A 23906-nucleotide genomic window follows, 5' to 3' on the forward strand; every position below is an offset into this window, starting at 1 on the left:
CCTCGATCCGGCACTCTGCAGGACAGCTTTCTTTTGGGCAAGGAGTTTGCAAAGAGTTTAACAGCGCAGTCCTGTCCCTGCGCATTCGGAAGCAAGCCCTGGACTGCTCGGGGGGCCTTACTCCACTTCGGGCGAGGAGTGGGGGGCCCTAAGCATTGCCGTTTTCGGCGGCACGTGGGATCCGCGGGCGGGGGGCGCCTCAGCTCTGGCGTCTCTCCCCCGGGCTGTTTCCTTGGCAATGGGGAATAGAAGCCACGTCTCCCCCGGGAGCAGGAGAAAGGGCGGAAAGGCGAGAGCCGCCCGCAAGCCCCGGCGCCGCAAGCTCCTCAGTGGCTGCGAGTCTCTGGCAGCGCGATGCCGCAGTGGCTGCTCAGTCTCCTGCTCTCTCCAGTGTCCAGCACCGGCGCAGCTGGGCACCGACCCTGCAGGCTGCCTCCGGAACCCAGCAGCAGCAACGCTGGCTGCCGTAATTACAGTTAAAAAAAAATTAAAAAGACACCCCCCCGAAAATAAGCCATAGGCTTATTTTCTTGGGTAAAATAAATATAAGACGGTGTCTTAAAATGTGGGAAACACGGTATATAATAAAATTGTAATGCTGTTGCCACGTTGCAATTCACATGGCCACCAATAGGCTACAGCAACTCCAGTGTGAGGACCAAACATCAGGCTGTGAAAGAACCAATTTCTTTCATTATATATACGGAGATATAAAAAAGAAAACCTTTTACAATGTAAAAACCTATAAAGTCTACCTGTAAGTAAGCCCTGTTGGATTCAATGAGATTTAGTCCCTATTAAGTGTCCATACTATTGCAGCCACAATATTCCAAATGAGCATTTGAAGCTTAAACCTGAAGTTTTTGGGGCTGGAATCCTATATCTACTTTTACCTGGAAGTAAATATTGTGCAACTGTCTGTGGTTTTCCCAGCAATTTGTCTAAACTGATTTAAACCCTGGTTACATTTCCCATTCATTTGTCAAACATAACACCAAAGGGATATAAATCGTGTTAATTAACACAAAATTAAATAAAGATGTAATTTTGTAGCAACAAAGTTGTGGATTATTGCAACTCTTCTGATGAATGAAATATGTTTGGAATTTGTTCATGTACTGTTTTAAACATTGTGTTGTAAGTTCTGGGAAACAGTGACCTAAAACACTACTAATCCAACCAACTTTTATACCTCTAAAATTGTTTTGTTGCTTTGTGTGCAAAAGGACTCTGTGTACAGGCTAACGGGCTACACAGAAACAACTTGTCCAGACCCCTTGCCCTTTGAAAACTGTCTGCCAGACGGCTCCTTTTCAAGCTGTAAACTCAAAAAGACAGTTCTTTTGCCACCGGTCCAGCTTATTCTTTAATGATGAGAATGGAGGCACTACAATTAAACAATGTTTCTTTGTGTTTGTATTCAGGGTTGCTATAGCATAAGTGGTGCCTGCCTTACTCGATTTTATCAACCTTGCGACTTTCTATGACCTTTCTTTAGAAAAAATAATACTGCTTGACTTCTAAAACAGGATTAGCAAAAGTTGTAGCATCAAAATATTTTCTGGGTATTCTAGCAGAGCAACCGCCTTGTTTGCACAATTCCTACCTAACATCCTGCATTCTCTCTCTCCCCCCCCCCACGCCCATACAGTCCTCAGTTCATTTGAAGTCCCAAGGAATTAGCAGTATATAATATAACAAGACCAGGCATCTCTCAGAATTTACCTCAAGGTCTAGATTTAAAGAAAGCTCTCTGCCCTTTGGGGGAATTTAGGTTGTTAAGGATTAGTATGAACCCAAATAACTTTTGACTTTTTCAGAGCAGAACAATCCCCTGTGGTTCAGCTGTCATAACCCCTGAGTTTATGTATTTATATACACTTACAAATGTGTGAGAGATTATATCCCCATTATAGTGACAGCTAATATCTTCACTTAAGGATGTCAATTTGAAACAGATGTACATATCTTAAAAGGAAAGTAAGGGCAATCTATTGTTAATGTTCAAACTTTATCCTTGACTGCAGTATCTAAATAGATTTTACTATTGAATATTTTTTTATTTAAAAAATGCATTCCTGTTAATGTGATTGTCCTGTTCTCATATGTACCTCACAGTGTTTAATAGATCAGTTTAAGACTCTATTGACACTTAAGATGAAACTACAAAGTCTGATGAAATATATCATTGAAAATACATCCCTCCTGATACATTTGACATAAAGGTAAAGGGACCCCTGACCATTAGGTCCAGTCGTGACTGACTCTGGGGTTGCGGCGTTCATCTCGCATTATTGGCCGAGGGAGCCAGCGTACAGCTTCCAGGTCATGTGGCCAGCATGACAAAGCCGCTTCTGGAGAACCAGAGCACTGCACGGAAACACCGTTTATCTTCCTGCCGGAGCAGTACCTATTTATCTACTTGCACTTTGACGTGCTTTCGAACTGCTAGGTTGGCAGGAGCAGGGACCGAGCAACGGGAGCTCACCCAGTCATGGGGATTCGAACCGCCCACCTTCTGATCAGCAAGCCCTAGGCTCTGTGGTTTAACCCACAGCGCCACCCGTGTCCCTACCGCGTCCATTTGACATATCCCACCCCAATTAACATTGTTGTATATATTTTAGTTGTGCTTTATGCATAGGAACAATTTGTCCTTGTTATAAATTATATATTGTCAAGGAGAATATCTGGATTTTAGTAAGACTGATGTATCTGAACTTACATAAAGAAACAATGAAGAAACTGGACAGAACACACATACTACACCCTTTCTCCTTGTTTCTAAGACATTATCTTCATCATTCCATAGACCTGTTCCTCTGGAGAAGGAGGGATTTGTTTCTTTGACTCATTTGCATTTCTTGCCTGCCCTTCCTTCTAAGGCATGAATGGGGAACCTTTAGCTCTCCAGATGTTGCTGAACTTCCACCAGCTGCAGTAAATATGGCCACTGGCCAGGGATGATGGGAGTTTGAGTTCAGCAACATCTGGAGGACCAGAAGCTCCCCACACCTGTCAAAAGGCATTCAGGTTAACAGGTGTGCTTTTGTGTAAGCAGGCTACCACAGATTTTCCTCAAGGAGAACGTGAAACTGTACCAGTGGGGAATATGCCCTGGGGAAGTATCCCAAGGGCCAGATAGAGAGGTTTAGAGGGCCATATTGGGCCCCTGGACCTGAGGTTCCCTACTCCTGGACTAACATCTGTCTGCTACAGCAGCCCTTTCCTCTGAGATCTGCAGTGACCCAGAGTTTCCAATGCAGAACAGCAGCTGGAACATCCGAAATCTTATGAATGCCTTTGCCCCTCTCTACGTAGTAACCTAGTCTGTTTTTGTTGTCAGATGCCTCAAGAACCTTGGCTAGTAAATGGTGTATAAATATTCCGAAATATTTAGCAATCTAAACCTGCACAGGGCTCAACAGGTAGTTGAAAGACTCTTTTACTTGAGTGCTGCTGGTTTCTTTGTTCATTGACTACAGTTTTGAATGGGTTTGTGTTGTGCCGTGTTTGAAACAGCAGTAATCCCATATTCAGTTCTCTGTCAAATTCTGTATATAATGGCTCTGAAATGTTTTCTGATTAAAACAAGGATGCTAGCCAGATTCGTTGTTGGCAAAATAAAAATTGTTTTGCATATAAAGACGTAAAGTCCCATAGTGAACATAGTTCACAATCGCATATGTTTAGCAGGGGTTACTTTAGGAGGAAACGTTGGCCAGCCTTTTAGGTTTTTAATTAAGAAGGTCACAATCAATTATAGCTGAATTTCAAAGAATTTAGCAATTAGCTGTAATCTGCAGTTCCCAGCGGGAGGCTTTCATACTATTAAAAAGAGATTGTTTCCATCTCTGATCAAAGCCAAAATAAAACTAACAAGATTATAAAATATTTTGTGTGTCTTATGCTTGAGGTTTTCTGTTATTTTTTAATGCTATCTTTTGGTTTGATTTATTTTTTAACATTTTATGTGTAGGGGCCAGTACTTCATGAATGGTGACAACTTATCTGTTCCATTAAGCAAGTGGAGCAATTTGGCCTTTTCCTTGTTTTTTTTAAAGAGTATGTGAATAGCTTTGAATATTTTAAAGTAAATAATAAAAATGCAGTCTACGGTAACCTAAAGTTTTTGACATAAGTATTCATGTCATCGAAGTTAAAGTAAGCTGAATTGATGGGTTCTTTCAACAATCTAGGGTATGTGCCGAGTTTTGTACTTTAAAAAAAAAAAGTTCTAATTTGCACTTTCCAATGAATTTAAACTTTCTAGATTTGTACCTACTTAAAAGAATGTTTGTGACCTTTTGACCCTTTTGTTATCCCTAATTCAGAAAGGCCTTTATTCTGTAAAAGCTTAGGTATTAAAAAAGAAAGAAAGAAAGAAAGAAAGAAGAGCAAAAAAGAGGGGGGGGGAGACGTTAATGGCATAACAGTCCTTTCTGGTCATCCTGTGTAAGATGTTTATGCAAAATGTCAATAGAAGCAATTGGCCTAACAGTGTGACAACTTACTTTGCTTGGAAATGGGCTAATCTCCTGTTTGGGTTATCCAGAGGTCAGGTAGGGATTTCTTTCCTCGCTCCCCATAGTGCAGGGCTATACACTTTTACAAGCTTTGTTGGGCTGAGGCCCAAATCTTCCCTACCCTGATGAGTCCCGGGTTATCTGCCAAGGAAAACAGCATGCTTATCCCTAAGCGCCGCAAGTAAGCCCCGTTTATTTTAAAGGAGCTTGTTTCCAAATAAAAGTGTGCCTTGGATCTCAACTTTGGTGTGCACTTAGTCACCCCTGAATGTGCACCTCGCTTTTGCATGTGCAGTCGAGGTAAAAGGGCGGATTCACCCCACAACTAATGGGCAATTTTTATCCTCCTTTATTATGTTAAGTGGCTGAAACTCATGTCCCATTAACGAACACGGAAGGGAATGGGTGTGCATATTGTACAAGTACCTGAGTTTAGGATTGGCGTGCCAAACATACGTACATGTTTTCTGCCCCTTGAAAATGGTTCCGTTTTAACATGTGCTTCCTTTGCTTCTAGAGGGGACTAGCTGATACTATCATCCATTCTTTCAAAGAATTCATTAGAGGCCTAGTCCTGTCCCTTCCTGAAGTTCATGTGGAAACCCCCCCCAATCAAGCATTGTCGTCCTTCAGAGCTTGCCACCACTGCCCTGTCACAGCAGGCTGGAACTCAATAAGTGCTCAGGCAAGCATGGAGGGCCATGAAATAGGCCTTGGCAGGTTGCATGCTGTGAACTCCTGGCTCAGTGAATCAGCTTCTGTGTGTTTTTATAACAGCCTTTCCCCCCCTGTGTTAATTACGCCCAGAGGCTGTGGAAAGGCAGCATTTACCTGTTGAAACAGACTAAGCAGCAAGTGTTCTGACATGTTTATCAGGCAAATTGTATCTGACAAAAGGTAATTACACATGCAATCAGGTCTAGGAGTATCTGATTGATTACAGGTTAATAATAAAAAACTGTCTAGCACCGGGTACAATTTTTTTGGTTGGAGGAAAGTTGTGTAAATCTGAATAACTAGTACTCACGAGTATAAATATTTTGGGATGTGGACTTTAAGTTATAACCTTTTTTAAAAAAATGAAAACAAAAACAGATATTCAACTTACAACTTCTATTGGACAACTTCTTTGTGGACATTTCAGTCCATTTCTGTAATTAAAATTAATCTGCAAGTGCGCTTCTAGCTGTATATATATAGCCTTATCTTCTTTAATTATTTTGGAGTTTGATCATGAATGAATCCCGCACATATGGCATTTCCGTTGTTGCTTTTCTTTCCCAGCCAACTGTCTTGAAGGAGCTGTACTCCTCAAAGGACTATCTGCAAAGAATACTGTATGGCTTTTATGTCCAGCAGCACCTTAGAGACCAACTAAGTTTGTCATAGGTATGAGCTTTCGTGTGCATGCACACTTCTTCAGATACACACACGCATGCACACGCAAGCTCATACCTATGACAAACTTAGTTGGTCTCTAAGGTGCTGCTGGAAGGGATTTTTTTTATTTTGTTTCGACTACGTCAGACCAACACGGCTACCTACCTGTGGCTTTTATGTGTGTGACTTGAATATATCTGAAAGAGCAAGCTAGTGGGACCTCACGATATGTGGAGTAGCTTACGGTACACATGACTGTGTTCCTATATAATGCATCACAGTGAGTTTCTCATTTATACATTTAAAAATTGACATTCAGTACAAGGTCACCTATGTCTGAGGAATGGCTGAAATGTTGGTCAAAATCACTTAAGGACAATGAGAGTTAATAAATAATCGGGATCAAAATCCAGCCTTGTACCTACAGTCTTCAAACTGAACCTAAAGGAATCTAGTGACAGGAAAGAAAATCCTAAACCACAAAGGTTATTCAAAGCAAGCAACAAATGTCCTTTTTATCTTGCAACTAAATCGCTGAGTGGTGTATTTGAAGATGTGAATTAGGTTCAAATAGTGGGGCACATAACTTGGGGTCAGCTATAGGAATTCCTCACACAAATGTCTTCCCACATATTCTTTTGTTCTTTTGATACTAGTCAGGCTGCAGGGTTCAGCCTTAGCTCTTTGAGGGTTCAAATAGCAGAGAGTTAACTCATTACTGGGCAGCCGATACAACAAATGGATTTCCAAGCACCCATAGGTTAGAAAGGAACAAAACTTTTAAAAATATAGCTAATTCAAAGACTTCTCTTGGATCTAGCACTTACCCCCACGCCTTGCACGAAAATGGCTTTTTAATTTATGGGATCAGGTTTACCAGATTGTCTCTTGACCATCCAGTAGCTGAGATAACTATTCTTATAATATAGACAGACTAGCAGAATATCAGTCCTAAGCATATTACAGGGAAACAAGTGCCACTGATTTCAACCAATGCATTGGGAACAAATCATTATTAGAAAATATTATTTTAAAATGCATTTGTGTTCAAATCCTATGTATAAAAGCCATGTGCAATTCTTTGTAGATGCTCTCTAAAGGAGAGTATTTTATTGTATTTTTATTTATTGTTATAAATTAACAGGCACATCAGGACCTTTGCAGTGAATGATACTTCCAGTACTAAGCATAATGCAATGAAGACAACAAAATGTTTGTTAAAATTTTAACAGTATTAAAATCAGAAACCTTAGAGGAACTTTTATTTAAAAAGTTTTTGACCAAAAGGAAAAATGATTTTGATCAGATCTAGGGCAAACAAGTTATAAGGAGAGATGTATAGATCCATGGAAATAATAAGTCTTTTAATAGAGGGGTGTTTTTTTTTTATTAAAAAGAACTTTCTTTAAAAGCATTACATAGAAAACCCATCAAATACAAAATAAACACAAGATAAACACAAAATAAACACACAAAAGGAAAAAACAAAAATACAAATTAAATACAAATTATATGCAAATTAAATATAAATTAATTACAAATTTAAACAGAAATTGAAATAGAAATAAAAAATAAAAATACTTCCGATTGATAATATACCATTTCTATTAATTTTTAATTGTTCCCTGTTTTCTTATTATATTTTCCCACCCCTCACAGGTGAATCTTTTCCCCATTACTATTCATACGTTCTCTTTAAATGATATTTAAATTAATTTAGACAAACTACTAATCCAGTATTTATACCTTCTTTCTTTAGGTGTTCTTCCACTCTTTTTGCGTTCTCTGTTTTGGTGTGTTTCTTATGGCCGCTGTCATTTTATCCAAATTCATATACTCTATTAATTTAATTAACCAATCGTCTTTTAATAGAGGTTTAATGTACATAGACTTTTGTTAAAAACATTTATTGCGCTATTTTTTATACGTTTATTTATTTTGTTTATATAGGACCATTCTATTGTAGCACTCAAGGGAACTTGCATTAATCTTTGAAAAACAACAAATCCAATTACAAATGTGGCATATTAGGAGCAGATTGAAACAAATCCACCAACTTAAAGACATAAAAACCATGACAATGACCAATTTAAACAATTAATCAATATTAAATTTGCATCTGAATATAGGTATATGTTTTACTTGAGTGACATACCTGGGTGGCTCCAGTTAGCCACTGAGAAAATAATACGTCACATTAAAGGCACAATCTCATAATTGAGGTCCACCAGCTGAAGGACTTTACCTGCAAAACCTGCTGTCCTGGCCAATGGTGCATTTCCATCTTGTGGAACAGTTGCTGTCATACTGCTCTGCTGTCAAATGCATTTCAGTTATAACAATAATCCCTTAGTCAACAGCTATATATTTAATGATTTCCATTCGTGATGTTACAATATGTAAATCTATAGCTTCAAGTGAGGAACTCAAACTATTACCTTCATTCTGCCCTGTGTGTGAAGACTGTTACGTTCATGGAGATTCCTTCTGTCCATGTATGGTGTTGTCTCTTTCACTTCCCAGCTGTTTTCTCCAATCATGACTTGGGGCAGAACTGAATCTTGAAGTTTTTCAGAGGTCTTCTCTCTCCATCCCTTGCTTCGATGTCTCAGAACAGGCGACAACTATCATTCTGTCTCACTAATAAAACATGTCACAGATCTTCATCATTTTTCCCTCAGCCTAGGAAAAGGTGGGCATTTTTTGAACACCCTGAAGATTTAATACTCCTTTCCAACTCTCAGAATCTCTGCAGCATTCTTATCACAGCCCCCAAATTCTTTTCCTTCAGCTAGAGATTTATGACCCAATTAAACTTCATCTTGGATTGCTTTCCATCAGTAGCACAAACAAATCTCAGTCTCTTTTTCCTTGTCTTTTGTTTTCAATTGGAAGTGAGGGGAATTATGATGTATTTCCAAAAGTCATACTTGAGCTTCCGCTCCTTTCTTCATTTCAGACCACACACAGTTTCCCACAGTTAATACTGTATCAATATTACTCCAATGTCTCTTCCTCACTTGTAAATATATTTTTGTCTTGTATTCAGGAGAGGGTTGCTGAATCATAAATGTCTAAAAGAAACTTGGAATAAACAAACCGTGGGCTTCCCTCTCCCCAACCGATTTTCACACCGAATTTTTTTTTATCTCGATTCAAACCTTTGATCCTTTGATCCATGTAGCCAGCACTTTTTTCCGGGGGGACGCATACCCCTAAACATTTTGTGAATCTAAGTTTGGCCTCATTGAGGGGCAGTATTTCAATATGAGTAGGAAAATGAGAGTACCCCTAAACATTTTTTTTGAATGTATGTAGCTGATATGTTCCACAATGTGTTGCTGCAACCATTTTCCATCATGCACTGGTACTTTAAAATCATTTAAATAGCCAATTAAACAGAGAACCTCTGTTCCTTAATGGCGGCCTAGGAGGGTTTTCGCCAGGCGAAGTGCTTTTGCACTCGGCACCTCCCTGCCTCCCACATTCCATGCCAGAGCAAGAGCTCGCCTCGCCCCCCGTCCCTGGGGGTGGGGAGGATTTGCAAGGATGATTTACCCTCTGTTGTCCTTGGTTTCTGTTCACCGAAGATCCCCCTCCACTGTCATGGAGACTACTTTCATTAAGGCAGGAGGGACCGGAAGCCCCCACCATCCGCTGCTAGTACAATCATGGCTGGTGCTTGGAAGGAGCTCTCACTCCCACTGCATATGATGCTCCTCCATTCCATAGCCATGCTTCTGTTAGTAGTTCAACTATACTCCAGACCTGTTGCAAGAAATCCCCCCCCCATGATACAGTCAAAAGGGATTACTTACAGATAGTGCATCTTTTTCCACTGGAGGAGGAGGCAGCTTGAGTTATTGCTCTTTTTCCATTTGACATTTATATCACTAGTACAGTAGTCAATTTAGAAGGGCTTCATTTCCTACCTGTTTTCTCTTAGGCTACTTAGAATTTATGCCGGCGATATGATTGTAGTGTCCCACTCACCAACGGGCTTCAGATGCCCGCTTGGAAGTCTTGGGCACTTCCTTGTGTAGGTGAACAACTTGTCATAAATTATTGTTATTGAAAGTTCCGTCTGTTTACCTATGCCAAGCTTATGGTGGGGAGGAACATAATACGGGAGAGGTTAGAATGTCAGCTGTAAAATGTTGGAAGCTAATCCCCCCTCTCTCCTCTCAGTATTAAGGAGTTCTGCATTTAAGGGGAGAGGGTGGTGAAAATGTCAAACCATTGGAAAGTAAGAGAATGAATCCTCTCTCTTCCAAGTATTTTACCAGCCTTTTTAGTGAGAGGGGAGGAACTGGGCATGAAACATCCCTGACATCTCCAGGAGCTAGAGCTGGAAGAGACAGTCTCCTTGTCTGAGGGCTGCTGCCAGTCAGTGTGAGCATAATTGAGCCAGATGGACCAATGGACTGACTTGGTATATAAGACAGATTCTTAAAATGGAAGCAGCTGCTCATAGCAAAGCTCTGACCGTTTGGATTAAGAACATGCCAGGAACTGTTCGCAAGGTTGACAAGCTGTGTTTTGATGGAGCAAATCCAAAAAAGAAGAAAAAGAAGGAAAAAACACCACCAGGATTGCTTAAAAGCTCATGATTATGGCAAGCTTATAAATTCGTTCAGCAAAATTGTTTCCTCTGCTCATGAATAATCCAAGGGCCGACAGAGAACCCTTCTTCCAGATCATCAAAAACACAGTAACAAAGGCAGATTTAGCCATAATTTTGTTTCATGCAGACCTGGGACTTTTGAAAGACCATTTCAGGTGTGGCCGAATGTGAGAGATCTTGAAATCCAGGAAATCTCTTCCTTATTTCGATTTCAGACTCTGAAATCTTCAGTAACTCTAAGAAGAATGTGGTCAGAGAATGTGTACCTGTGGATTAGTAATCTAGCCCATTATTTCCTGTTCCTTCTACAGTATGTATGTAGCATTATCTGCCACTTTTGTTGCATTAAATTGGACTTCACACTTCCATTACCTTTTTGGTGAGCCTGAAGTTGTCTTAAAAGAATAAATGGACGAGAATGTGCCTTTCAGGTTTAGCTAAGCATTGTTTAGGAAAGATGGACACCCTAAAACCTCATTCTTTGATTATGTGAAACATGCCTGCATATAATGCCTTTTTTCTAGCGTCTTTTAACGTATATAACCATGTATAGATTCTGTGTGTTTCCTTTACTATGGTATTACTTGCCCCTCCATTCTCATCCTTCTCTAGTTGTCTGTTTTGTTAGGTGCAATAAGAAAATGAACCCTGAGATGACAGATAACATACATCACTCTATTTCCCATTAATTGTCTTAATTCCCCCCCCCATCTTTTCTTTGTCTGACATACCATGAATGCAATGCTTTCCTTAGAAATGCCTTGAATCTGAGAGAGGTGATAAAGTTGCAGCAGGCTCTGTCCAGCTATGGAAAACGATGATCTTAACCTGCACATCTAGCAAGCCATTAATGGCTGGATCCAGAGGACGGTAGTCGTGCTTTAGTTCTTCCAAAATCAGTGGGACTCAAATTGTTATGAGTAGTGCATAACAAACTTCCCCTGGATCCAACCCAATGTATTTAGCATCTACGGTATGTAGGCAGTTAAGGACAACCACTTTTTCAACCAACTCTAAGGAAATACTTTAAAGTTAATACTGTGTCCCAGAGCCAACATTTGCTAATGAGAAAAGGCTCCGAATTGGGAACTAGTATAGAGCACAGCCATGTTAATAGCACTTGTATTCACACCAACTAGATCTGTGTACCACGGTCTGGGAAACAATTAGACAAAAGTTCAAAACACTGCCATCCCTATAAACAATTGTAAGCTGGTGTATATATTTTTGGCAGACGTATCTGCCTTATGATTGGACTTGCCCTCAAATTCTTTTCCTGTTCCACCTTTATATTAATTACAGGACTTAAATCTCCTAGGATTATATGCCTCTTCTGTTTCAGTGGAAATGAACATGTGCACTCTGTGTTTCCTCTGACGAATTGTGAGTCACAGTAGCATCTTGAGCCAAATCAGAAAAGATTACAGGCATTATGTCATGTACATCTTAGAGAACACAACACAACACAACACAACACAAAACACACACACACACACACACACACACATATATGTATGCATATTCCCACACATTCTCTCTTACACAAACACTCCTATATGGATGTATGTTTTTGTTATTGCTGGTTTTTATAACTTAAAAAAACAAAAACAAAAAACTTTGGTTATCTTATTATGGAAACTCAATCGAATTTGTACCCCCAAAGATGGACTATATATATATATATATATATATATATATATATATATATAATTTCAATGGCCTTCCCTGCCCCAATGACAGTCTTTTTTAATAGATTGCTATACATATCCAGTCATAAGCAAATTGAGTATGTGACTTTCTAGCATCTTGTATAATGGATTACTGTATAGTAGCAATATCAGTCCTGCTGGTTTTTAAATTCCTGATACTTAATTCAGTCAGATGCAGTATATAGCATACTTACCACTTCATCCTTTCCTTTGTGTTGTTAGATTTAAGCAAATGTTGTCCATAACTTGCTTTTTAAAATATATAGGACCCACCCAGGACATTCATTAGCATAGTTTGTAATTTAAGTGCAGCGAGTGCTTGCCCTGAACAATGTTGAACTAGAGACTATACACAATTCTCTCATTTTTATTTTTGTTTTATGCGAGGTAAAGAGAGAAGTGAGTTAACAACTTGCTAGATCCTATTGAATACCTGGATCCTGTAACCTGGACCTTTCCACAGACAAAACTGCAAAATTCTAGATCTAACTATGAAAGCTGTTCATTGAAATGAGAATACAAAATACACTAGATTATATGCCTATTCACTTGTGAGTAAGCCCTATTGAATGCAATGGGACTGACTTCTGATTAAACATGTATACAATTACACTGGTAAAGTATTTTTTTCCCTATTTTATATAGCAAATGAATAGAAATAGTTCTGCTTCGTTTTCAAAATCAAGTCAATGCATTAGACGGGTGAAACTAGGCTTTATTTCACTTGGGTCACACACACACACACACACACACACACAGGCATTTGCGTACACACGCAGGCTGGGAGCCTCAATGGTGCCCCTTTGGAGGCTTCACCCGGGGGGGGGGGACCCGGCTTACCCCCCCCAATAGCTATGGCACTGCATTAGAGCCTGATTACAAATCTTTGAAATCCTGCATGCCTGGTCCTCCTCATCTTAACTCCCAGAACTATCCTGTTAATGAGATATTTTAATACCTGGGTTTTATTTGTGCCCAGGGCTAAAACATATGACAGATTTTTAAACCACTGTATTTACTATTGACTCTGAAGTCTAATCAGATGACAACTACATAGGAAGTCTGGAAAGCTAATAGCAATTGCAGGTGTCAACCCACATTTCAAGGACTTGAGAGTTCAAATGATATATACGTACCAGTAAACCACTTTGATTATCTTCTGCAGCCTTGTCTCCTGTGTGGACAAAATAACTAACTTTACTGCCAGCTGCCTTTGAAACCTCATACCACAAACAGGAAGGCATGAAATAGTCATGTTAATAGTGAGTAAAGTGAATCAGATATTTTGTTTGTTTTTGGAGAAGCTGTGAAGGATGGTTAATACCCTGCCTTTCTCCGTGTATTAATGTAAGCTGAGCTGATGGAAAGGTTCTTCGTATCAGTCTACGAGGAACGGATGCAATTCCCACCATATGATGCTCCTTGAAATGGCTTACAGGCACATATGGGAGTGATGCTGTTTGCTAGTCCTGTCTCCTATCCAATTGCTTGTATTGACGGTGCATCGCCTGAGTGCCAAATCATACGCAGGTGACTAGGACATGGTTGCAAAGACTAGGCCACCAGGCAGCTCTTGCCCACCCACAGCATACAGTATACATGCTGTCAAAGTCCATTACGCACAGCAAGGTGCAAAGCTGCGAGTGAGACAAAGAATAAGTGTGTAATAGCACCAAGCAGCCATCCTGCTGTCGCTGCAGCTCGCTGTTCTATCTGCACCATCTTCACCCGAGAGTTGTCCCAACATAACCCCTGAACCTGCCCTCCGGAGGGGAGAGGGAAGTTTATAATTGGACTGCTTATGTAATATGCTTGTGCGTATTGGTCTTCTGCAGCATGTAAAGCTGTGGCATTCAGAAAAAAAGAAACTTTCTAGAATTAATTAGGCAGCATAGGATGCGATAACATCCTCTGCTGTCGCTTATACTCCTCCTCATGCTCCTCTTTGAGGCTGGAGCTGATGTGATGGCGTTGAAGGCTGTTCCTGTTCATATAGGATATGTACCAAAAGCAGAAAATACAGTGGCACATGCATGCCATTCAAGTACCATGGTTCTCCAAAAATAAGACACCGTCTTATATTTATTTTTCCTATAAAAACAAAACAAAAAAACACTATGGCTTATTTTCAGGGGATTTCTTATTTTTCCCCTCCTCCTCCTGCCGCAGCCGGCATTGCTGCTGCGCCTATCACTATGGCTTATTTTCGGGGTATGGCCAGGGCCGTCTTAAGCATATCTGGCGCAGTGGTGCGAACTATCCCTCCGGTGCCCCCCCTCCGTTTCCGAGCACGTGGCTGTCTGGCGGGTGCAGCATGGCTTTCACGGGCGCTGTAGCGCGACGCCCCCTGGCACCCTGCTCCACCCAGCCTTGCCTTAGGGCCGGCCCTGAGTATGGCTTATATTCTGTGAATGCTTAAAAATCCTGCTATGGCTTATTTTATCACTACGTCTTAAAATAGGGAAAACAAGGTACATCTATTTTGCTTATCTATACAGTCATACCTCGGGTTACGAACACCTCGGTTTGCGAACAGTTCGGGTTACGAACTGCGCAAACCTGGAAGTGTTTTCGCCCCGCGCGTGCGCAGTCTGCACATGTGCAAAATGGCGCGTCGTGTCCCGTTCGGGTTACAATCTATTCGGGTTACGAACTGCGATCCGGAACGGATCGCGTTTGTAACCCGAGGTATTACTGTATAGGTTTTTCATTTTTTTTATAGTCTGGTTGTTCTCCACGAAGGGGAGACACAGGATGCACACTCAGCATCCTGAGAATTCCCAATTTCCTTTTTCTTTTTAAAGCAATTTCCCCATTTTGTGTGGCTGCAGAAATTTTATTGAAAGCATGTGGGGGAAACTGGTCTTTTTTGCGGTCCGGGGGCAAAGCTTCTGCATCCTGCCTAGCTCCCTGCTCTCTTCCATTACTAATGCAAACAGAATTGTGCAAAAATATGCCCATTTTACAGAATGTGTTCTGCTTCTCTTGATGCAGAATGCTTGTGATTTTTAAAAGGCTGGTTTACATTCTACATTCCTAAGAGTGTAAACTCTAAGGAACAGAGGGGGACTTCTGGGTAAACACATGCATAGGATCCTCGGTTGTCTTTGAACTTGATGTGAAAGTAAGTGTCATTTTAAACAGTGGCACTATCTGAAGTATTTTGAGTAGTGCAGCTTTAATGTTTCTTGCATAGATCATGATAAATCTGAGGAGTCGGGACTCACATTAATCTTCAAATATCCACCCTGCTCAGCCGGCCTACATTATATCTGAATGGGTATGTGTAGTTTTCTTTCAAGAATATCCAAGGATGATACATCAGGATAGTCTGAAGTGTCACACACACACCAACTAAATATGATTAATCAGCCTTCTGCAAAACATTTTGCTAATATCTGCTTGGATACTTGGAGAGGTGGTGCAGTAAGCTCACACAGCCGTAGAGGCATGATAAAGTATATGGGGATATGCTGTATCAGTATCCCCGGAAATGTCACACACTGTGAATGCTACCCTCTTTTGGTGGGGCTATAACTACGCAGACAGGGCTACCCCAAGACATTTTGCTGCTTGAGGCAAAGGGCAAGATGCCCCCCCCACTTTTCCATTTACAGAAGCCAACTGGACTAGCAGTTGCATTTTATTTTGATACTGGCAATGAGATGGTGCTCTTAGCCAAACATGAGGGCGCAACAGGCCAATTATGAGGGTGCAGGGCAGGGGCACCCCATTGCTTCCCGTACCAGCCTCCTGATGCAGTTGCCTCCTTTCAGTTATGCCCTGCATGGCAGGTTCTGTTTTAATTTTCTCCGTTTGAAAACAAAAAGAGCACAGACACTTCAGTATACCTCACCCAAATAAATCTGGTGTTTGGTTGATCCTAATTAGCTGCACTGTCACGGCGCTAATTAGTCTACTATAAAAACACACCTAGAAACACATTAAAGGGTGGGACAGGGGAATGGGTTGAGGTGCAAGAATGGGTGGCCTGTTGTGCTCATTACCAGATTGTGCATCTCTGAGACTAGATGAGCAATGTTTTAATTTTGAGATTGCCAAGGGAAGTACTGAAAACAGGGGGAAGTCATTTGCTATGCTAAAGCTTTCCATTATCCAGTGCACTGATTTGATCTATCTGAACAATGACAAATACAGAAACCCACTACAGTACATTAATCAACCTGCATTAGAAAATGGAAACATCTTATTTTGCAGTCTCATGCCCGGATTGCTAAATGGAGAGACTATGAGGTCTGAGATGCATTGCAAGAACAGAAATTTTGATTCCACAGCAGGGATTTTCAGGTTTGCTGTTGAATTAATGTTTACTTGGGAGTAAGTCATATTGATTTCCAATGCAGCATGCTCTTAATATGGTTTGTAGGACAGAAACATTGATGGCGCTGTACGATTTCGCTCTTTGTGCTCCTGCTGTAAGCTTACACAGAAAATTATTCCTGAACTTTGTACTGTAAACTGAGCCCATTGCATATGAGCAGCATGTGAACCATTTATGTAGGATAGCCTGCATCAGTTTAAAATTGGAAAGTGGTGCTAGTAAAGTGAGCGTCACCAAATTTCAAAAGGGTTTCATGACTGAGAGTTTCTTATGGAGCTTCTGTGGGCAAAATATTGGTTTTGGTGATAGATACGAAGACGTTACCATAAATTGATTCTTGGACATTTTCATTTGGACAAATATCACTGACAAAACTTTCTTTTCTTTCTCCTTTGGATAACTTTGGTGAAAAATTTCATGTTAAGTGAGATGTATGCCTCTGAACTTGCTTTCATCTTCCAAATCCTGATTATGATTTTATTTTATTTTTACTGATGTATACCAGCATTTTTCCTGAGGGTTTTTGATTCATCAGCATACCACGCTTTGCTTCTTCAGGCCATTTTGTGTGGTTTTTCTTGTCTGTTTTTATTTAATTTTAAATAAGAAGATGCACTACCAACAAAAACGAACTCCTAAGCACCTTATTTGGAAGTAAAGACCCATTAAGCCCAATGCTCACTTCCAAGTCAATGTGCTTACTATCATAGGCTGAGTAGTCCGACTAAGATGGATAGTGTCAAGAAACCTCTTTAGCATGTGGTGAATGGAACGCCTATTCTGATGCTACACTTACAGGTCTTGCTGCTCAGCAGAAGAAATGTCCTACACATGAAATTGCTGTTCTGTAGGGTCATGGATGAATCCATATTAGTCCTGGATCCAGTGTGGTGTAGTGGTTAAGAGCGGTAGACTCGTAATCTGGTGAACCGGGTTCGTGTCTCCGCTCCTCCACATGCAGCTGCTGGGTGACCTTGGGCTAGTCACACTTCTCTGAAGTCTCTCAGTCCCACTCACCTCACAGAGCGTTTGTTGTGGGGGAGGAAGGGAAAGGAGAATGTTAGCAGCTTTGAGACTCCTTAGGGTAGTGATAAAGCAGGGTATCAAATCCAAACTCCTCCTCCTCCTCCCCCTCCTCTTTTCTTAAAGCAAAATCCAAGGACACCAAACATGATTTAGTTACCCCTTCCAACACTTTAACTACACTCTCCTACTTCTGTTTTCTAAGAATAGAATATGGGTGCAATGTTTGGTAGTAATGATGGGTAAGAAACCAGGGTCTGTGAGTTAGACCAGGTATGTAGCAATCAGACTTAACGGTTTATTTGGGGTGGTGGAATGACATTTAAGAGCTTGCAGTGTTATTGCTCAGGCATAGGCTTCCCCCTTCTCCTATCATCACCACCTCCAAAGTGCCCACATTCACGCTAGTTAAAACATGTTTGCATACATGTGTCTTCCCTTCAGACCTTGCAGAAAAGGGTAGGGTTTGACATGCTATGGAAATGCAGGGTTCATTTTCCCTATGGTTTCTGAAGCAAAGAGGTTATATAGGATAGGATGGGGGAGGCGATCAGGAATGAGGAATTGCCCACTGTGGCCAAGAGAATTCAAATGGCTCAAATAAGGTTGCAGATTGCTCTGCCCAGCTGAGGTGCTTTCCTATGTTGTCCCCTGAGCCCACTCATAATTTGGGACATCTCTTATTTTTATAAATTGGTCTCTGAGGCAGATGTGGAAAAACTGCACTGGCTTCAAGTTCCATTGGATGCCTCTACTGCATCTGTCCTACCGCGCAGGGCACAAATAGCAAGGGAGAGGTGTGAGACTCTGGCTTTTTAGGTAGTGTCTGCCGGACTGAAGTGTGACTTGTGACAATAATCTAAGGAAAGGCCTGTTTTTAGGAAAACATGGAAATAACTAGCCTCCAGTGGGAGATGAGCTGGAGGAGGCTTGTGGACCTCATGAGGGATAGGCAGTGCTTTAATTTCTAAGCAAAGGAGAAGCCTCAAGTCTAGCTGGAAGCAACCTCTTATCCTTCATCCTTGCCATTTATGGTGGACTATAGGAGCCAACTCCTAGGGGCCGTGTGGGTTTTGGCCCCCACAATAAAATATCAAAACGAAGTTGTTGGGCATTCCCATTCAAATGGTATGTGTGCACTGCATCATGTGATCGGTTATGCTTGGCGGGGCTTACCTGGGCCCCCACAATATTTTATTCAAATTGGCACCCCTGCAGTGGACTCGGGCTGTGCAGTCAGTGGCAAGGGAAGATGGCACCTTGAACAGGTCCAAGGACAGCTTTGACCCACTCCTCCTTCATCCCTGCCTGGGCTCCCATGAAACTCCAGGTGTAGATTAAGAAGGAAAGTCCCAGCCTTGGGACTGGAGGCATGGAAGGAAGTGTAGCGGGATAGGGTAGGCACTAGCCTGCCACCACCCTTAGCTATTGGACTACGCTGGCTGGGGCTGATGGGACTTGAGCACCCCATCCCTGGTTTAGTGAGACAGTTCTAGCGTCAGCCTTCCCACGTCCCCAGCCGCTGTTTGCTTGGCATCCAGTGCCGCTCATCCTCCCCACTCCTCCTCCTCCGGAGGGATCTGGTTTCGAGTTTAGGTGGCTGAAGAAGATTCCGCTCGACTTGGGAGGGCCACCGTGGGAAAACCCGGATGGCCCTTCTCGCTGGGAAGCCGGGAGACCGGAGCTCCTTGCAAATCTCTCTCTGGGAGTGTCAAAAAGCCCCCGGAGGCGGCGCAAGTGTAGGTGGCTGGGGGGACCCCGCCGTTCCTCTCCTAGGCGCGCCTTCCTTTTGCACCACGGTCTCCAGGTTAAGGCGAAAAGGAAATGGCAAACCGAGCCCTGGTAATGAGCAGATGAATAAACGCGCGAGAAACTCCTCTTGGCCACCCCGCCCCGCCCCACCCCACCCCACTTTTTCCTTTGCTCCTTCAAAGACGCCAAAACTACCTGCTCTCCAGAAACCGCCGGGGCTGGAAGGAAGACGATCCGCGCCCCAAGTAGCGAGTGAAGGGCTTGGCAGTTTTGAAACAATGAGAAACGTGGATCGGAAGTTGGGTTTAAGTGGCTTAGAGGGGATTAGGGCTTCAAATTGGCGGCGGGGCCCGGCGCTTTCCTGCGAGAGTCACGCCGCCTTTTAAAAGATTACGCACAGATTTGACAGCAGCTCCGGCTGGGTATTATGAGCCGAGCAAAGGCAGCTGGAAGGAGCGGGGGTGGAGGTCCCTTCCGAGGGATTTTATTTTATTTTATTTTATTTATTTTATCCCGGCTCCTTCTGTTCCTCGCCTTCAGTTTCCTTGTGCCAGTACTTTTCATAAAGGCAACTTTTGAAGCCTGTCGTGGGAAGAGCAGGGCGTACAGAGGCATTGGAACGAACATTCATATTCCACTCAGACGCGTTTTAATTTTGATATGAAAAGCATACCCCCGTTAAAACGAGGGAGAGGCGCCCGGCCGTTTTTCTGATTAACGAGTATTTCGATTGCATTATCTGTGGAACTTGAGTGATCACTTTTTCCCGTTTTAAGGTGTAAGAACAGCGTGTGTAAACGCATGCTTTGTAAGGCTGAGCGCTGAAATGCACCCTTCCCCAAAAGGGGTACTAACTAAGCTGTGTATTGTGTTGCAACAAAAAAACACAGCAGTGCCTTGTGGCAAGCTTTAAAATCCTCAACAAATGAAGATATTTCTTAACAGCGCACGAAGGTGTAGGAATCGATCCTACTCGAAAAATGGACATATAAACTTAGAACCGCTAGAGGTCCACAAAATAAGGACCAATTTCTTTCCATTTGGTATGATTTTATTGTTGTTCACATTAATGACACAGAGCATAGCCAATCTCCCGCCCTCCATGAATAGCTGTGGAAAATACGAAAAAAATAGAAATAGAGGCAGAGCTTTACAAACTAAGGTTCGCTGCAAATGCAGCTCATCTCCCCCTGAAAAATGAGGGATAGTCATGCCAGTGGGGTTTTTATTTGTTTTATAACGTCTCCGTATTTTATCGAAAGTCTGGAGTGCATTTCTGAAGTCTCTCGGCTCCCTCTTGGTCTTGGCTTCGATATTTCGTGCCTGTTTTCTGTGATTGACTTCCTTCTATGCTCGATTTTGCCCATTTACTTATTTATTTCCCGCCCTTCACCAGGGAGGGTGGGTTATGCGATACATTTTGTGACATAAACTGCTGTGGGCCAAAGCCCAGCTCGTTAGCATTAGCGGATGTTACATTTGATGAATCTCATGCCATTCAAAATTGGTTCTTCTTTAGGCGGCCCCGAGGGGCTCTCTGCCTTGAAAAAACGGGGGATTATTATTATTATTAATGGCTTGATTTAAATTGACGAAATAAGCATATTTCCATTTATTCGTTTGCTTCCTTCCCTCCCCTCCCCCGGGTGTGTGTGTGTTGTGCTTCTTGAGCTCTTCCTAACGCGGGAAGAAAGTTGGTGGTTGAAGGAGACGGGGCAAAATCGCCACGTCCATTGGGGGCGAGAGGAAACTCCACACCCCAGAGGCCCTTAACGTCACTTTGTGTGTGTGCCCCTCTTTTTCCCCCGACTTCAGCTTCTGGATCTCTTCATGGTGTGGGATTGGTCGACTTACCTAGCCGACTACGGGCAGCCCAGCTCCAAGTACCTGCGCGTCAATCCAACCATCGCCTTGGCCCTCTTGGAGAAGTGAGTCACACACAGCCCTCCTCCTCTAGCCATCTCTGCAGGCGCTACAGTATTAGGAGACCAATGCCTTGCAGGAGAGCGAATGCTAGGGCAACCCCCCCCCCCCAGGACACGCATAGGGAAAGGTTAGGTTGTACAGTAACCCAAATGCGTGCGCTTAGGTGCCGCCTGTCCCGTTGCAAACGGGGACGTGCTTCTTTTAGTTTTAACAGCTCCATCCGGATCTCTCGTGATTAGGACTGGACACTATCTGCATCTTCCCGCTTAGGAAATTTGCCCATCCTAAATTTCCTTGGACGGACGAGTCCCCTTTCATTGGCGTCCCCAAAAGAAGCCCACGCAAGATGGCGAAGTGTGGGTGGGGTGGATCTCGGAGCAATTGGTAAACGTCCTAATTTTCAAGACCTTTTGGTTTTAAATTATTCCAAAAATATGTAACTATTTTTTTTGAGATAGAGAAACAGACAGACACACACACACACACACACACACAGAGAGAGAGAGAGAGAGAGAGAGAGAGAGAGAGAGAGAGAGAGAGAGAGAGAGAGAGAGAGAGAGAGAGAGAGACCTGCAGCAAAAACGCCAACACAAATGTGACTAAACTGGAGTATTAAAAATGATTATTTTCAGTATGGGGTCTTTGCTTGCGTTGCGCTATGCAAAATTCCCATCACCACCACCCCCTTCAATGAGTCCACGTGCTTTGATTTAACCGGATAATAGATCAGGTTGCTACAAAAAAGTTGATCCACTTGATCCAGTGGCCCTATGCCCCCAATGCAGGCAGGCCTTGGTTGAGGATCTAACCTTGATCGAGAGAGGGAGGGAGAGATATGGATGCCTCCACAGTCTAGCTGTTCCACGGATCACGGCAGCTGCCTTGATAAAGGGAAAGAGAAAGGGGAAGAAGGTGCAGTCCTGGGCAGGCTTCACCTGGGACTACGTCCCTCTGAGCTGAGTGGTACTTAACGTCTAAGCAAACCTCTTTAGGTTGAAGCAGCGAGGCTCTCTGGAAGCTTCAGCCTCGCCGCAAATGCGGAATAGCAAAGAGCGTTTAGGAGTCAAGGAACACCGCTTGCAACTACACCCTGAAATGTAAAGGCGTTATAAATATTTAGCTATGCCTTAAACTACCCCCTTCCTTTCTAACTGTTGATTCGTTTTCTTTCTTCCCCCCTCGCAACGCCCCAACGTTTTGCAGAGTCCACAGAGGGTATGTATTTTTTGTACTTTTTTGGTTTTACTTCTACTGTCACTCCGAATTTATTCCTTTTGGTATTCCAGGGTTCCGCTTCGAAGAGATTAATAGGAAGGCTGACAAAAAAAAACCCCCAAACACAACTCATGCCAAACTAAAGTGTCTTGAATGGTTACAAGAAGTTGCCCATATAGGCTACGAATTGCAATGAACTACATTCTGTTCCTTGTGCAAGTAACTTCAAAAACAACTGATTGTAACAGAATCCCCTTTGATTCCATGGATACTTCCACACATCTATAATATTTAGGGTAGCCTCCATCGCCCATTAAAAAAAAGGTCCTGTTTGCGTTGGAAAATCCTGTTTTGTCATCCCAGCTCAGAATTTTCAGATTTGGAAAATTAACTCAGGTCCCGGAAAGTTTATGCCATCCTAAAATATTTTAGTCTTTGAGGTTCACGGGTCTCTGTTGTTTTCGCCTAGACTGCTCTTTCCGCCATTCCGATTGGAAGAAAATCGGATTAAGCTGGTGCCATAAACTCGGCTGCTTAAGAACCTCAAACTTTCCGAGCACGCCGTTTTTTGCGCATTTGGGTGGGTGGGTGGGTGGGGGGCTGCGGACATTAAACCCTTTGCGTTGGGAACGAACGCAAATGAGGAGGAAATTTGGGCTTCTTTTGAAAACTAACGAACTAACTTTCCTTTTCGCCCGTTCTGCTTTCAGAATGAAGGACGTGAAGAAGAACAACATCTTCGCCCAGTTCAGGAAGAACGACCGCGACAAGCAGAAGCTCATCGAGACGGTGGTGAGGCAGCTGCGAGGCTTGGTGAACGGGATGTCCCAGCACTCCTGAACGCCGGTCGTTTCTGGAGACCGGCGGGGCAGGCCGAAAACTAAGCCTGAGTCTCCCCGGTTAGGGTACTTGCTCCATGGACAACTGGAAAAGATGCTGTGAAAGGGACCGGCCAAAGGAAACAGCCGGAGAGAACCTGAGCATCTGCATTGCTGTCAATTAATGCTATTTTAATAACAACAACTTGTAAAAACAAAAACAACCCCCCCACACACACATACATTAGTAGGGGTGGAATGGGGCTCTATATTTACCAAGGCAAAATGCCAAATTGTACATGCAACAGTGGGGTTGTAAATAACTTTCTTTGCGGTCTGCGGGCAATGCCTCAAGATTCCCCCCTCCCCGTTTCCAAATGATTTGGTGGGGGTGAGATTGCCACGCAATCCGCCACTGCTGCTCCCTACACTAACCCCGAGGTCATGTTTCCCAAAACAAGGAACTTTTTCTTTTTCAATAGTTGCCTGTCTCTTTAAATATAAATATAAATATATATATTTACACGCACTCTCCTGTATTATTTGTAAATTATTAGCCTTAAGTGATCCAACAGGTTTTCTATACTGTAC

At 42.5% G+C, this 23906-nt stretch overlaps 1 protein-coding gene across 4 annotated transcripts in view; it reads left to right on the forward strand.

The window, feature by feature from the left end:
* The window catches only part of EXOC6 (exocyst complex component 6), a 114614-nt gene extending 90770 nt beyond the window's left edge, over positions 1-23844 (forward strand). For 2 of the 4 annotated variants that reach the window (XR_009557616.1, XR_009557617.1), the window contains exons 21-22: positions 21172-22497; positions 23208-23844. Coding sequence is in view for 2 of the 4 variants with exons in the window: in XM_060274852.1 (XP_060130835.1) it covers positions 21172-21284; positions 23208-23337 (243 nt within the window). In the remaining 2 variants the exon portion in view is untranslated. The remainder of the gene's footprint in view (positions 1-21171; positions 22498-23207) is intronic. The other 2 variants (XM_060274852.1, XM_060274853.1) reach the window with 1 other exon arrangement.
* The last annotated feature ends 62 nt before the right edge of the window (positions 23845-23906 follow it).

The sequence above is a fragment of the Zootoca vivipara genome, chromosome 5 (genome assembly GCF_963506605.1).
Source record: "Zootoca vivipara chromosome 5, rZooViv1.1, whole genome shotgun sequence".
Lineage (NCBI taxonomy): Eukaryota > Metazoa > Chordata > Lepidosauria > Squamata > Lacertidae > Zootoca > Zootoca vivipara.